The following is a 16,744-nucleotide window of genomic DNA, read 5'->3' as shown; positions in this document are numbered from 1 at the left end:
TTCTTTTTCTTTTTTTTAATAATCTGGCTAAGAATAAGTTAGCTACTCTGAGCATTTATTTTTTCCTTCTCCTTGGATTTCCTGCCCACCCCCCTCGCTATTAGCTTTGTTAGGACAATGCAACGGAATGAAAGTAATTACACCTAGTAACTTTTATTTGCAGTTAAATTATGCAGAGACGAGACTTAGTCAGTTGGAAAACTGTCACTGCGAGAAGACCTGCCAAGTGAGTGGACTTCTCTATAGAGATCAAGACTCCTGGGTTGACGGGGATCACTGCCGGAACTGCACTTGCAAAGTAAGCCTCTTTGTCAGTAAAGAGTGGTAGAGGGGCATTTTCACTACTTATTGTATAATCTGGTCTTGCAGTATACAGTGCTGACTTTAGGAAGTCTGTATGATCTTTCCACCAATAAGCTTCTGCCTAGCAACCTGAGCCATTGTGAGGGGAACCCGGAAGAGTGTCATTTCATCTCTAAATACTTGGAAGTTAAAATCAGCTTCTATTTGACAACACACTCTAATATGACCTAACATTGTTACTAACAGACTTAGCGTGTGGAATTTGAGGATTGAGAACATCAGAGGGAAGAAGGGACTTCGGTGATTTTTCAAGCAACCTAGCAGTTAGCTTCAGTCACAGCTTTTCACTGCTAGAATACATTTTATTTTTTTTTAAGATTTTATTTATTTATTTGACAGAGAGAGATAACAAGTAAGCAGAGAGGTAGGCAGAGAGAGGGGGAAGTAGGCTCCCCACTGAGCAGAGAGCCTAATGTGGGGCTCGATCCCAGGACCCTGAGACCATGACCCGAGCCGAAGGCAGAGGCTTAACCCACTGAGCCACCCAGGTGCTCCTAGAATACATTTTAGAATGAGGTATAGTTAGTTAGTTTCTAGATGTTTTTATTGTAATTTACAAGGTCTCTGTCATCTGTTTCAGAGACTTGCAAGACCCACCTTCCCCTATACCACCCCTACCCCCTCCCTCCGACTTCCAGGGTTTCCATCATCTGTTTACTCCATCTCTTTCAGAGAATTCAAGAGACCCCCAAAATTAGTCTGTGAACTCTGTGCAGTTGAAATTATTTGATAACTATCTGAAGGATGCCTTTGTGTGGGGAAAATACAAAATGGATTGTTAGGGCCTCAATAATGATTGACAGGGTCTGCAGAAGGTGTTATTTATGTTCTTGGAAAAATCGGCTTTTGTTTTCTGCCTAATCTACTTAGCCCACATGGGCAGGTGGAATGAAGGCAGTGATGTATATCAGAAAAGTAATTGAGGTGGCACAGGTTCATCTGGGCTGGAGAAAATGCTTCATTTGTGATCCTTGAGTAGACTGGGAATTCCTCACACTTCTTCTCTTTCCCTGATGAGATTTCTGAGATGAAATGTGAGCTTTTGCCAAAAAGGGAGATTTCAAAGAGCACTTCTGAGATTCCTTTCCCTGTCCTTCCTTCCTCAGAGTGGCACTGTCGAGTGTCGAAGGATGTCCTGTCCCCCTCTCAATTGCTCCCCGGACTCCCTCCCCGTGCACATTGCTGGCCAATGCTGTAAGGTCTGTCGACGTAAGTACTGACTGAGGGTCAGAGTGGTCCTCTGTGCTTTGAGATTTTTTCCCCCTAATGTTCAGGCCCCAACTGATGAACATTGATGACATGAATTATCAGAAGTTGATATTAAATGTATGACAAGAAGAACTTCTTTGTTAATCAACTGTGATGTGCAGATACTTTACATAGGCTATTTTTTAAAAAGTCTCCTATCAACTCTAATTACTATTCTTTCCATTCCCTATAGAAGGAACTGGTGTTCACAGGGATTAACTACTTGACTAGGGTCAAAGTGTAATGGGTTGTGTTGATCATGAGGTTGTAACTCCAAAGCTCCATGTGCTTTGGTCCCTCTTCTTCTGAATGATGAAGTTTAAGGCCCAGATTCTATAGGCTTTCTGAGGTCTTGGCCAGATTTCCTGTTACTAAAATGCCTTTGTTAGGAATTTTGAGAAGAGCTTCAGTTAAGATACTGACACAACTGCCTTCAGAGTTGGCTTGTCCAAGCTACAGGATTTAAATACTCTTACTCTGTTTTGCAAAGGACACCATTTCAGATGAAATAGTGAAGTGAGCCTGGAGACCAGCCGTAAGAGTAAAAGCTGTCATTAAGAATGCTTGGCAGGTGCCATTTACTATGTAGGTGCTATACTTCTTTTCACTTAGTGACTACTCACTACAGTCCTTTGGGTGGGGATTATTCTCCCTGTTTTTACAGGAAGGGATAGTCACTTTTCTTCATTCCAATTCCTTTGAGAGTTTTAAGTTTTGAAAAATATTTTAGAAAGTTACACGATTTTACCAACATGCTGATAGACAGCTAATTAAAATATCAGTGTGTGTTTTCTTTTTTGGTTTGTTTTGTTTTTTGTCTTTTTTTGTTTGTTTTTATTTTTTCTTTTTGTTTTGTTTTTGCTTTTGGAATTCATAGCAGTTTATCTAGACAGTACTAATTTTCTCAGCAGTTCCAGTTGGTTTGTAGTTTAACAAGATGGTAATAAAAATAAATGAGTGAATGCTAGGTAAGAAGAAAAAATGTAAACCACAAAGAAATGATGTCAAAGTTCTCTGGATATTTCAAAGGTTAAGAACCTCTGGTTTAGAGGGCTTTCATTTCTTCATAGTTGTTAACAGAAATACACATTGGGCAGTTAGTACTAGTGCCTAGAGTAGAGATAAATGAGCCCTCTGTGCTTCAGAGGGTTCTCTTTCAAGGTAGGTGATTTACAGTGTCTGGAATTCTCAGTGCGGTCACATTAGGCACATGGATAAGGCACTATCAGACCACACACGGATGGCTTGTGGGACAGTGCTGGGGAGATTAGGGAGACAGGTGCAGTAGACCTGGGGTGCTCCCTGAAGGAAGTGGAGCCAAACTAAACATTTTTAGCCTTCTGGAAGATGACTGTGGTGGGTTGCACAGTGGAGAGGAGCAGAGGAGAATGAGGAAGAATAAAGCAGAGTTCCAACACTAGCAGGTAGAATTTCTAGGAGTTTCAAATACGTTCATATCAGAAGAAGACATGGAGATATTTACTTTGTCCGTTTTGGATAAAATTTCCTAAGCTTCTGTTTGGGTTTGGGTGGACCAGTGCTCTGGAAACTCTGAGAAAAGGTATTGATCCAGCTCAGGCAGAAGGAGCTATACATAAAAGCAAATGGTTTTGCCGGCTGACTTCATCAGTGTCGACGCACTTCTCATGGCCTCAGGACCTGCAGCACTTAAAGGTGGGGGCGTTTGTTTGGGAATAGGAGAAAGAATTTGGTCTAAGTGTTTATGTCTTAGTTCTTTGCTTGGAAAAAGAGCTTTGTCCTTGTGTTTTGATCAAAAGGCCCAGACACTCATGCAGTCTCCACGAATAGGGCAGCTTTCGTTATGGAGGTTTTCAGGTCGGATACTACGATGGTCTTCTCTCTCAGGAGAGCCTTCTAGATTCCTCAGTTGTGGACATGATGGTCCAGGAATTTATTCCCAGCCCCCCCCCCACCAACCCAGCATCTCTGAACAGCGGTGTGCTGCAGGCTATCTTCCGGTAGACTGACTTGAGAACTACCGTAGAGCGTGGGGAGGGGAGAGAGAGGATGATGGACAGGCAGTCTTCAGCTCTGCAACACCGCACTTGCATGGGAAAAAAGATGGTAGAGGGAAAGGAGATATTCTGTTTGGTAACAGGGTTTCGGTAGGCGAGAAGCAGGAATCTGTGAAGGTGGGTGTGGGATATGGAAGGACAATCGTATTCCTTTGAATTCATGCAGTCATTCATACTCCGGTTCCTCTCCCAACATTGTCCTTCCCTCTGGGTACAACTGTGTGCACATGTGGAAAATTTGTTCTATGTCAGGTGCTGTATTTAGCCCTTCCGGTGACCCGAACGCAGTCCCCACTGTTACCCCCATTTTATGGGTTAGGAATTGAAGCACAGAGATGTAACTTACCCAAGGTCTCTCAGCCTTGGTGGAGCCAAAATAAAACCCAGGCGGTCTCTGGCTCCAGAGCTGGTGCTCTTAACCCATCTCCTGTCCCCACTGCGGTCTAGGGTGATGGATGCACCCCCACATTACAGCAGAGTATTGTGGAATGTGCTTGTTGAGCAAGAAGCAGAGGTAGCATAGAGAAGGGAGCGATTTACTCCATCAGAACCGGGTGCGTATGAGGAAAACGTCACAGGGTAAGTAACAGTTGAGTAGGCTGTTTGTTAAATAAATAGAAGTTTGCCACGTTGACAAGGTAGGCGGGAACACACCTGATAGACTCATACATGCAAAAGTCAAGGAAGCAGACATCGCATTGACTTTGTAGTCAAAAGCAAGATTCGAGGAAAGGGTTGGGGGCATAATCAGAGTGCTTTACCAAGGCTGCTGCATTGGGAGAGCCAGAAGCAGGGTGGCTGGGTATGGGCTTCAGACATGTTCCAGGTAGAGGAGATGAGACCGACAGGCCTCCACTGCCTGGAGAGGTAAAAAGGAAGGGATGGATGAGAGTGATGGCCCAAAGGCCTGGCACACGGTAGGTCCTCCATAACTTTTTTTTTTTTTTTTTTTGTAAGAGACAGATGAATCAGGGGTGGAGCATCTGTAAGGGAGAAGTTGCCAGGTTTTGAACTAGAGCCCGTAGGAGACTCCTAGTGTGATTAACAGAACTAAGACAGGTGGAGGAAGTAGTGCAGGGCGTGATAACGTTCTGTTGGGCATGTGTGAGCCAGAGATGCTGGAGGGACACTCAGCACGATGCGGGCATCTTGCTCAGAGAGGCGGTATCTGGAGCCAGATCTGTGAATGAGCTCACTGAGGCGGGGAGGATTCCTGGGTGTTAGCCTTCCTGATCTGCCCGTCTCCTTTACAGTGCAGTTCAGAGGGCTGGTTTTGATATTCTAGCCCACTGATTGCCACGGAATGGCTGGAGTGTGTGTAGGGTACACATACTTAAATAAAGACAGAGCAGCCTAATGTCTGTATCTGACAGGGCTGCCAAATTGTTTATTCAGCGTGCGCCCAGATGGCAAAAGTGTCCAGTCATCGCACTGGAGAACTCCGGTCCAAATTGGAAGGGCCCCATGTCTGTGGGTGGACAGAGATGCATCTGGATAACTATTTCTCAAAACCCTCAGGACATTGGTTTCTGATATCACAGAGAAGTGCGTGTTGGTGCCAGGTTTCAATTTTATGGTCGTACACTGTGAAATATTCTAGCTGGCATGTCCCCAGTGTGATATGAAGGGCTTCAGGTATGCATTTACATTTCTACTCCTACTGAAAGCTGTTGGAATGGAGTCCCAAATGCCCCAGCCAAAGGCACTGGAGCCTGACTCACCTTATGCTTGAATTTCCTCAGACATCAAAAATAAGCCTTTTGGCTATAGATCAAGAGGTGGGATAATGAGGATTGATGTCAGGCGTATGGAGGGCAGTGACAGAAAAGGAGGGGTACGGTCGGAGAAGTGGGTTGGAAAAAAGAGAAAGCAAGGGGTGTTCTTGTGACCTACACTGGTGATCCTGAAAGCTGGCCCAAGATCAGTCATTGCGAGTTGGTATTGTGATCATGTCTACATCTCACACCAGTGCAAATGGCCGAGGCATGCGGCGTGATGTCGATGTCATTCATAGCCCCCCCGAGCACCGTGCTACGTGAGGACGTAAAGTTCGGTGGACATGGATTTTTATACAAGACTGGTGAATTTGAGGGATGTTTCCCTCTGTGTGTGGCGTGAATGTAGACAGTAAGGCTTGCTATCTCCAGACAGACTCCTCCAGAACTCGTACCAGAGGAGAGGAATCAGGCAAATTTCTTAAAACAGGGGAGCAAATGGGTTCATACCATTCTGTGGGGGACAAGGGGCAAAATGAGGGAGAAAAGTCGATTTCTTTGCTTCCGAGCCTGGGCCAGGAAGCAGATGGCAGATTTGACAGCAGTGTGCTTAGCAGAGCTGTCACTCTGGAACAAGCCTTCTTGCCAAGTTGGTAGCAGCTGTGTTTAGGAGTGTGGAAGTTGATTGGACAGGAATTCCAGGCTCCTGGAGGATGTGTGGTCTCCCCATGTGGGTATGCAGGGGAATCTGTGTCATCATTAGGACCAATGAGTCATGGTCAGCTGATGATCAAGAAAACTGAGGCATATAAGATGGTCATGGGTCACTTTTTCAAGGAAGGAAGGAGGGGCTGATATAGAAAATTCTCTACTTTCTGTTGCTGCTTTTGGTCTGAAACTCTTGATGGCTGCTTTTAATGTTTGAAACTGCATTAAATAGCAGAAGGGACTCTTATTTGGGAATCAGAACTTTTGACTGGTTTTCACAACCAACTACAAGCACATCAATGCTAAAATTACTGTTACTAAGCCCAGAGGGTTGCTGATCTTGTGGCTGGAGATGAAATGATGAAATAGACTCAGACCCTGCCCTCACGGAGGTTATAGCTAGCAGGAGAGGTGTATAATGAATTGGGCAACAGAGAGAGAATGTGAGGTTTCAGGGCTAGATCCAGAGATTGTGGAAGCACAAAGTGAGGGCAGTGCACCAGTGCTGGAAGTCAGGAAGAGCTTGCTGGAGGTCAGGCTTATGTTGAAACTGATGGGTATAGAGGATGGGGCGTTGCCAGGAGAAGGCTGACAAGGCTGCCTGTTCTTGGAGAAGATGATAGTATGTGCAGATCCCAGATGCAAAGGAGAAGGCATGGCTGGGGTATCCGTGGATGTTGAATGTTTGTGGGGGGGTTGGGAGAGTGGGGAATTAATACAGAGGAATTGATGAGCTGTGAAGCTTGAGAGAGAAGGAAGAGCTACCTGAATGGCTTTGCTGCATTAAGGAACTGGGACTATATTCTCAGGGCGTCAGTGACCCATGAGGATTTTAAAGCATGGCCTCATGTTTGTAATGAGCAAAATATGTCTGACTATTGTATGGGGAAGAACTGAATAAGATTGAGACCAGAACAAGGGAGAAAGGGCAGGAGATTCTGGGTCCTCAAGAGGAAGGAATAAAGATAGTTGCAGGTGGTAGGGAATAGACAAAAGTAGATTAACTTGAGAAACTTAAGGAGGGCGCAATGTTATGATTTGGATACTGATTGGGCATCAGGTTGAGTAAGAGGGAGAGGTTTAAAGGACCCCAGGTGGTAGGGTGTGGGTGCTGGGGTAGATAACAGTGCCATTTAGGAAAGGAGACACTAGAATGGAACAGATTCCAGTTGGGCATGGGTTTTTACAGGTCATTTTCCAAGAGGAAGCAGACTCTGAAATATTTCCTTGTCCTTTATTAGGAAGGACCTGTCAGGACCAGTTCTAGGGTAGAGAGAGATCCTGAAGCAAGCAGAATCAGGCAAATAAGAGGTTGAACTGCAGTACAGTTACCAAAACGCTTCAGTCATTCCTCCAGGGAGTTCTGGAGCCAGAATGACTTTTCAGAAGGATCCCTAGTTGGGGCAAGGGGCCAGGACTTTGCCCTCCTTTACCAACCACTCACTGTATAGGGCTAGCCTAGGGAGAGCATTTGACCTTGGATGAGGGGGCTGGCTTCAAACAAGGGCAAATCCTAGATCACTGTTCAGCTGAGCTGGTCTTCATCAGTTTCCCCAGTAGCTGCACGAATGAGTCCTTTGGCCATCCAGGGGGAGCTGGGTGGCACATCACCGCATCCACTATGGGATCATGATGTTAAGTATACGAAATCTCGGGGATTTCTTCTTCCTGTGGCTAACAAGAGGATGTTGGAGAAGTTGATTGCTGAGGTCTGTGGATACTTCAGTGTTCCATGAGAGCTGGAAGCTTATAGAACTAGGAAACTACCAAATTAACTTGTTTTTAACAAATGCAGAAATAGAAACTCTAAGAGCTAAGGTTGTTTTTAGAAGATGCAGAGTGAGTGGTAGAGATGCTGTAGCATGCATGTCTGCTGCTTCGCCTGAAGGCTAGGGTAGAAGGTGCCTCATCCGTGCAGAAGGAGTAATCAGGCCCTTAGTTCCCCATTCCTGTTGATGTGGCTGGAGACCCAGTAGGGTCAGATCAAATTAACATATTCTGCACTTGTTTAAAAGAGAGTCAGCAAGTTGAATTGAGGACTCTCGATTGGTGACGGGGTGGGGCGGTTCTCCAACCTCCAATTGAATGGGGGGCGAGTTCCATTTATGTTTTTTACCTTTTCTGCAAGGCCTGCCTCTGCTTCATGCCTTCTCTAGTAGCCTGCTAGGCTCACCTTTCCAAAGACAGTCTCTCTAGGGCATTGATAAATAGACTGGTTTGGCTTGTATTTCTCAATGGTTTTTGAACTTAGTGGGAACATAGAGTATAAGGGCATGCATTTCCCACGATCACAAGAGGAAAGAAAAACGGTGTCCTTCTGCATCAGGGCTCAGGTTCTGATGATTGAACATAGAAGTCCCCTTTTACTTACTCATTCATTTTATGGCTTAGAGTGTAAGAATCAAAGGTACCACTATTGCGCTCCACAGAGATGACCACTGCTGCTTCCTCGTTTTCACTTCTGACCACATCAGTTCATTTTCTGGTTCCTGTAGCAGTGACATTGAAATAGCTGTATATCCTCAGAGTGACAGACTGGTGGCAGACATAGTGAAGATGACCATTTGACGCAGACCTGACAGTTGTCCTTACAGCAGTCCTCTCCTCATGTCTTACTCCAGCCAAAGATTTTTTTTTTTTAAAGTAGGTGCCACACCCAGTGTGGGGCTCAGACTGTTGACCCTGAGTTCAAGAGTTGCATGGTCCACCAGCTGAGCCAGCCAGGCACCCTGCAGAGAGATTCTTACTGTTTAGAATTTACTGAAGCTGGATGACACCTCTGGGGTCAGTTAGTTGCATAGTGTGACTGACCCGTTTTTCTGTTTTTGTTACAGCAAAATGTATCTATGGAGGCAAAGTCCTTGCAGAAGGCCAGCGGATTTTAGCAAGGAGCTGCCAGGAATGCAGAGTAAGTTTCCGTCTGAGGACCCCATCCCGCGTTGGAGTGGCGGTTACCACATAGATAGATGGGCTTTGCTAGGGATCTGCAGTTGGCCTGAGTGGGTCCCTAAGGGGAAGGACTCAGTGGGGGTGGGGGAGGGTGGTGCTGCTGTCCAGGATGGGAAGGTCTCACCCTCCCGTCCTCACTCTGCTAGCTTCTGGTCAGCTGTGGATCAGGTACCTGGGGATAGCTTCTGAAGGACGTGAGAAGGTGAAGGGAGCCAGCAGTTACTAGGAGACAGGGAGCTTGGCAGGTGGCCCTGGGAGAGGGTTTTGAATTGATTTTGGGGAAATCACTTTGTGATGCCAGCTCTGGGAGGGGCTCTCTCTACTCCCAAGTGTCTTAAAGATTGTGAGAAAATGCCTTTCCCCTGCCTGCCCCCCCCCATCTATTTCTTGGAGTAAGATGTGTAGAAGCAGAGATCTTCAGTCATCATTCAGCTAACATACCTTGATCAACTGCTCCGTTCTAGCCTGGTACTATTCTAGGTATGTAACGGCGAACACAAACAAGTCCCTGCGTTTATAGAACTTGTAGTCTAGTGGGGGAGACAGATAATAAAAGAAACAATGTGTAATATAATGGCAAATCCTATAAAAATTACAGAGACTGAAGAGAGAGAGAGCTTTTGGGTGGGTGTGGGTGGTCTGGGAAGGCCTTTCTGCAGAGGTACTGTTTGAACAAAGTGTGGGAGCTAGCCGTGCAGTTACTGGGGTGAGGGGCCATCCTTGGAGTGGAAGAGTGAGAGACAGAGGGAAAGAAGGGAAGGAGGGAGCATGCGTGTGAGGTGGTGCATTACAGGGAAGCCACAGTCCTATGAGGAAGCGGAGCTGGTTTTGTGGGGCATTTCCAGAGAGACGGACAGGAACGACTTGGGCCTCAGAATAGCCCATCTTTGGATGTGGTTGTAACTACACCATTTCATTTGCCTTTCATCACATCCCTGAGGAAAAGAAAGGAATTTCTTTCAAGGATGGAGGAGAATGAGGCATTTAGAGACCTGAAGACGATCTGGAGGAACTTGAATACGATTCTTTATTGGGGCTGTGGTGGTAGGGGAGTTGGGTGGAGGAAAGGCTGTTAGCTGTTTCCTGTCTCTCACTGGCTAGAATTTCCCCCCGGGGGGTTAACTCCCTTTGACTTTCCTGTTGTATTTCCCATCCCCCCTTTCTTGTCTACCACTGGGAATGGCAGAGATTTTCTTGCTCCAGACAGTCTGGTGGGGATGGAGGTACGGTGGTCTTTCTGCATCAGCAGATGCTGTGCGTAGGAGCTCCTCAGTCCATGGCAGAGGCAGGGAAGGTGTGGCAGAGAGGGCTCTGTGATCTCTGTCAACAAGGCGGGCCACTGGACTTGGGCACAGGGAGAGCTGGTGGTGGTGAGGGGGTGGGGCGGTTCTCCAACCTAGGGCCAGCACATGACCACCTAGGATGTTGGGTGGATTCGATGAGATAAAGCATGTGAAGAACAAGAAACAAACTCTTGTTTCAAATATTTTTACCAAGTGTTTTTAGAAGTTAAGATACTGTTTGTTTGTTTTTTTTAACCAAGATGAATAAACTCTTTTAGTAGTCTTGATCAGTTTTGTTCAATTATTGCTGCCCTGCAACAATTCGTTAGTGACAATTTTTTGACTTAATGATGTGAGTTTTTGTGTTATTGGAATTTCAGGTTGAAGCACAGTGATTAGTAAAGAACTTGAAAGTGTTTATATTTAACCAATGACAGAGACTGTCACCCTAAATGAGAAAGAAAGGAAATATTGTATTTTCCCCCAACACAGAGTTCTAGGGGGTCATAAAATAATGTACTCTAATCAGGAGGATTTAAAAATGTTAATTACCAGGTACTTCTTACCAGAAATAATTTTGAAAATAAAGTTAAAAAAGGTTTTGTGCCTAATTATGGGGCTGGACTAAATGGATGTAGAGGCACTTATGTTACTGTAATCACAGTTCGTATTATTTTCAAAATCATGCAAAGGGGTTTGTCTCTATTGAAACATTTGAAATTATGATCTTGCTCATTAAATATGTTAAAGGTTGATTAGAATTGTCTGATTTAATCAGCAGTCAAGGCAAACCCTTTTCATTAAAAAAAAAAACCAACAACTTCTCTGAGTGATTATTTTTTTTAAAAAAGTCTCCCTACTATTTTAAATATTTCTTTTAACAAAAGCAAATACATACTCCAGATGCCAAAATCATGAGTATAGAGGAACAAGTACAAGGAAGAGAAAGGGAATTGCTCCAGAATCTCCCCATCTAGAGATAAGCATTAGCAGTTTAATTTTTGACAGCCAGGATGAAATGTAGCTTACCATCTTGGTTTGGGTTCCCCGAAAAGCAGACCCTACAGTAAGGATTTCAGTACAAATGATCCATTAAAGTAGTGCTCTCAGGAGCAACCAGTAAGGGTGTTGGAGGATGCAGGATGGGGAAAGGGAAGGAACCAAGCAAGGATGGGATTTTAGGTGAAAGGCCTCACATAGCCTGGTTCCAGTAGGGGTGTTGGAGTGTAAATTACACCCCAGCTATGGGCTCCCCTCGAGGTAAAGAGCCTTCCATGCCCGTCAGTCCCTGGCTTTGGTTATGATGTTGGGGATGTAGAACTTGGGGGTAACTGTCTCTGCTCTCTGCATGGCAGAGGGGCTCCAGTGTCCGAGGAGTGCCATCTGAGGGTGGCAAGGATGAGCCATTAGCAGCAAAACATTCTGAAGCTGGGGAATGGGCACACGGCTCTCCTAAACGGGATACATCAGTGTCCATCACTCTTACTTATGCAAGGAGGCAGGAGATAATACATTAATTTGACAGATAGAGGTAGAGGCATTAATGGTGAGTAAGCATTCTGTTTTCCTCTGCATTAAAGCTTATGCTACAGATGATAAGATTATTAATGTCCATGGGTTTGTAATGATTGGTTTGAGTCCCTGTTGCAGAAACTGAGGTACAACTGACAGGCATAGTAGCTGAGGACTGGTGCCAACTCTTGAGGCTGGATGGCGCCCAAATGTGGCCTGGATTGAGCGGTGAGAAGGGACCGTTAGCTGTGAAGGAGACTCGACATGCCTAGCAGGCTACATTCTCATCTTGGGGCCAGTTTTAAGATAAGAGAAAAGCAAGAGATCTGGGTAACTTGGATCCGATCAGGAAACCAAGAACAAGGAGGATGAAAAGACACTACAAGGAATGTCAGAGGCAGGACTGTCAGGCTGAAAATGACAAGAAAGGGGAGGAAGCCATGGTGCAAATTATCCAAATGATGAGTCGTTAGAAATCAAATTGGTATGCTCATCATTGTTGATGTTCCTAATTAGGAATGGATGTGCCTGGTGAAGTGGGAGTTCCTGTCCCATGGTCCACAGGAAAGGTAGCCTCTCAGAAATGGGAAACTGTCTCTTCCCCGTCCTTCCTGGCTGTCCAGCTCCCTCCTCTTCCCCCATCTATGTTAAAAAGTATCTTTTCACCTTAAATGAGACTCCTTTTCAAGCTTGAGTCTTAGTTGACTTAAACAGCTTCTTAGGAATAGGAGAGAAAAACTCAATATTTTAGATAAAATACTCTCAAACCCTTTTTAAATACTAATTAATGGTCTAATTTTTAGAATTCAGAATAAAACTGAACACAGATGCTAGTGATGTCACCAAAAAGACCTTTGGTGAATGAGGTCATAAAGATTCACCAGGTGAATATTTAAAATTTTATTGTAAGCAATTTTACTACCATACAGCGAAAAATCTAGTGCTCCTCTAACCCTCACTCCGGTCATTCATACTTGGATAATTTGGCTCTTTCCTGTTTTGTCTGCTAGGGAAGTCTCTTCTTCCTTATACTGTTATTCAAATGTGCCATCTTCTTTATCATTTCTCCCTACCTGGGTAGCATGATTCTCTGACGACACATTATATACCTTAATTATAGAACATTTTTTTAGTACTTACCGTACTGTTTTAGGGCTTTTAGCTGAGATTGTCCTTTCTTCCTGCACTCTAGCTAGGGACTCGCCAAGCACAAGGAAGACATGCCGCGTAGCTTTGGGTTCACAGTGCGTGTGATCCTTGAGTGCTAAAGCTGGCTCCTAGAAGCTCATGAGCGCTCATTTTATATAACTTCCTTGCTCTGTTCAGGGATACCATGTTGGTGATTCTAAATTGGTCATCATCAGAATGTTCGTACCACAGGAATCCACAAACCCTACAAATTAGGGCTCCCCGTCCAACAGCCCATTGTTATCTTAGCAGCGTACCACTGTTAGTGACTTTCTGCTGCACAGAACTTGCCCCAAGATTACTGGTTGAAGTTGAGGCTGTTTAGACCTAGAAAAAGATGCTTTCTCTGCCAGGAGTCTCATCAGTTTCATCTGCGACTTTGTCATTATTGTGGAATTCCTGGGAGTGCTGTTAATTACTGAAGCTTGTTATCACTGCAGGCTGTTGACAGCGCGTCTTATAGATTTGTATCCTCAACTAAAAAATATGAACATTGTTTTGTTTCCCAATGATTTGGCTTCCAGGATGGAGTTTTAGTAAAAATCACAGAAGCGTGCCCTCCTTTGAACTGCTCCGAAAAGGACCACATTCTCCCAGAGAATCAGTGCTGCAGTGTCTGTAGAGGTAAGGGGGGCTTGCTGGTGGGGCTGTGGGTGGGATGAGGGTGGGGTGCATGAGGGTTTAATGCATAGTGTGAAGGTTGTAACAGGGGTTCCGCTCTGCTCTGCTACCTCGAAGCTTGTGTATCCTAGTTACCTTTCTCAGCCGTAGGTGCCTCAGTTATAATCTGAGGGTAATGATAGTCTTACTACTCAGGCCTGCCGGGAGGGTTAAACGGGAAAATGCCCAAGTACCTAGTATCATGCCTAGCATGTGATAAGTGTTCCGTAAGTGACAGTTCCTGTAAGAAGAATGATAGTCCCTGCAATGAAGGTTATTATAACCCTCATCATTATTAGATTTTTCTCATGAGTGGCATTGCTAGGCATACTGTTTAGCCCTTTCTGTGAACCAATTTCTGTATCTGACAGAGACCTATAGTGAATCTTTTCTCAGAGAATTACATGCAACTTCATGCAAGAAAAAAGAAAAAAAAAAAAAAAGCTTTAGCTAAGTAACACCTAACTGCTAATTCATTCTCTGGCAGAAATTGTTTTGCTTCCTTTTCCTGGACTTTTCTTTTTTCCCACATTTTGTCGTCTTCAAACCCCAGATCACATAACCTTTCCTCTTTGAAAGGACTCAACGTGGTAGAATTATGTGGACGGGGAGGAGCTAAAATTGATTCAAAATCTTATGGAACAAATCCAGTCAAACTCCCCTCTGTTATGTAGAAGTTGTACCCACTGCACATCCTTTTCCACATTCTCAAATACTTACGGAGTTGGGTCCTTCCTGGCTCTCCCTTAAATCTTCTAGACCATAGTGGTTTAGCTTAGGTCACTCCATATTTCACTTTGTTCTGTCTTTTCTCTAGCACGAGGGTTGGCAGATATTTTCTGTCAAGGACCACAAAGTAAGTATTTTTGGCTTTGTGCGCCAGAAGGTTTCTGTTGCAACAACTCAACTCAGTTGTTTGGCCAAAGTAACTGAGACAATAGGTGAATGAGACAATAGGTGAATTAGAATACAGTTTCATTTACAAGAGGAGGTAGCAGCCCATAATTTGTTGACCTCCTCCTCTAGCATCCTTGGATGTGTAGGAATGTTCTATGTTTTATCATGGAGTGTTCAGCTTCTGTGGTGGTTTCTCTGCTTGGTCATGAGACAGCTACATTTGGTAAAAATTTCTAGGACAGGGGTGCCTGGGTGGCTCAGTCATTAAGTGTCTGCCTTTGGCTCAGGTCATGATCTCAGGGTCATGGGATTGAGCCCCGCATTGGGATCCCTGCTCAGCGGGAAGCCTGCTTCTCCCTCTCCCACTCCCCCTGCTTGTATTCCCTCTCTTGATGGCTCTCTCTCTGTCAAATAAATAAAAAAATCTTAAAAAACATTCCTAGGGCTTCTTAGTATGTTGATAGCCAAGAATGGCTAACCATGCCGTCAGAATATCTTCCCCGATCCATCTGCCTTTTGGCTACAAGCATCTTAGCCCCTGAGATGTTGTAGAAACATGTAAAGATTGACTGGGACTTCCAGAGGGATGCATTTATTAGTAACCACCATAGGGCTGTAAGGTAGGTCTAATAATTTAATGCAAAATCCATCACTTGCTATTTGTGAAGGTGCCAAGTGAGACTCAGTTTATGTAAATCCTTCCTGATTTATGGTTTCATTAGAGCAGAATCATTGATTATCCCACCGAAACTCAAGAGGAATTTTGCTGCTCTGACCCAGTTTACAATAGACTTGGTGTCACTGCTTCTGCTAATTCTTCTCCAGAATGCGTGCACATCTCTACCACTGCAGACACTGAGAGGTGGGATCTCTCACTGAAAACAGATTGATTCAGGGTCCCACTGCTGCAACCTGGTGGCTTTTAGCAAACCTTGACACAGCTTGGAGGGAAAAGTGGGAGGTAGGAGTAAAACTTCCTAGATTAGATTATAGCTAGGACCAGTTTGTGAAGCTGAGGATTTTCTTCTTTCTCCTGATTCCTTCTTTGGCAGGAAACTACCAGCTGTGTTGGGAGGCGGCTGCTGACAGTTCTTTTGGAAGTGTCTGTATCCAAGAGGGTTGGTTATTCTCTTTGACACCTCTACACTTTCAACAGGAACAAGACAGTGTCTTCAGGAAAGATACGATAAGGAGGGCCTTCTCCTGGGGAATGGGTTGAATTAAACCATTCAGGTATATGGGTTCTCTGATTTACTCCCAACTCAGAGTTCAGACCCTGGAATAGAGGAAGCATTATTGTAGACAGAGGCCTTTTCAGCCCCATTTACTGTTGTTACCATCCCTTCTGTTGCCCCAGAGCAGAGCCCAGAATGTCCAGCCCCCTTGTTCACATGCTGGCGCTTGCTCTGGCGAGCAGACAGTCAGAAAAGGAAAGGAGAATTTTTTTTTTTTTTCTTTTTCCCTGTGCAGTGGGTTAGTCTCTTCATTCTGGAAATGCAGAACTTAAATGAAGATTGACAAAAAGGCAACTCAGGTGAGCTCCAAGGTGTGTTGTCTCAAACTATGCTCTCCATGAACTTAATTCCAGATCCCCCTCTCTCTCTCTTTTTAAAGATTTTATTCATTTATTTGATGGAGAGCAGTAGGCAGAGAGGCAGGCAGAGGGACAGGAGGAAGCAGGCTCCCTGCTGAGCAGAGAGCCCGACTCGGGGCTCGATCCCAGGACCCTGAGATCATGACCTGAGCTGAAGGCAGAGGCTTAACCCACTGAGCCACCCAGGTGTCCCAATTCCAGATCTCTTAATTCCAACGATTTCCCAAGAGGATCTTCAGAAGTAGCATCATAATCTTTCATAATATCATGGGAAATATTGCTCACCTTGGACTTCTAGCTGTCTCTTCTACCTTTTCCTCTGTGTTGATGTTTTCTGCATCTTGCAAGAAGAGGAGGGGTTGGTTCATTTCTGTTCTGACAAGACCTGGAAAGCCCACTGGGCCTTTTCGAAAGCCTGTTATTCAATCCTCCCTTCCCCCTCCAGCTTCCCCTCTGTAAAACAGAAAGTAATGAAAAGGTGACATACACTCAATTTCTATGTAAAGTAATTTTTAGCCTGCGTATGGAGAGGCTGTACCATTTGCTTTGTGGATTGAGATTGCCTACTACTGGCAGGCAGTAAGTGAGCAG

The 16,744-nt window shown here is 44.7% G+C and overlaps 1 protein-coding gene across 3 annotated transcripts in view; it reads left to right on the top strand.

Annotated features, from left to right (window-relative positions):
• Positions 1–16,744, top strand: part of LOC111149686 (neural EGFL like 1) — an 836,166-nt gene that overhangs the window by 204,530 nt on the left and 614,892 nt on the right. For all 3 annotated transcript variants that reach the window (XM_022506910.1, XM_022506909.1, XM_022506908.1), the window contains 4 exons: positions 164–298; positions 1,470–1,572; positions 8,905–8,978; positions 13,527–13,626. In XM_022506910.1, coding sequence (XP_022362618.1) covers positions 164–298; positions 1,470–1,572; positions 8,905–8,978; positions 13,527–13,626 — 412 coding nt within the window. The remainder of the gene's footprint in view (positions 1–163; positions 299–1,469; positions 1,573–8,904; positions 8,979–13,526; positions 13,627–16,744) is intronic.

This window comes from Enhydra lutris, unplaced genomic scaffold, assembly GCF_002288905.1.
Source record: "Enhydra lutris kenyoni isolate GAN:26980312 unplaced genomic scaffold, ASM228890v2 scaffoldscaffold22, whole genome shotgun sequence".
NCBI classification, from domain to species: Eukaryota; Metazoa; Chordata; class Mammalia; order Carnivora; family Mustelidae; genus Enhydra; species Enhydra lutris.
This window is presented reverse-complemented; position numbering and strand designations above follow the sequence as displayed.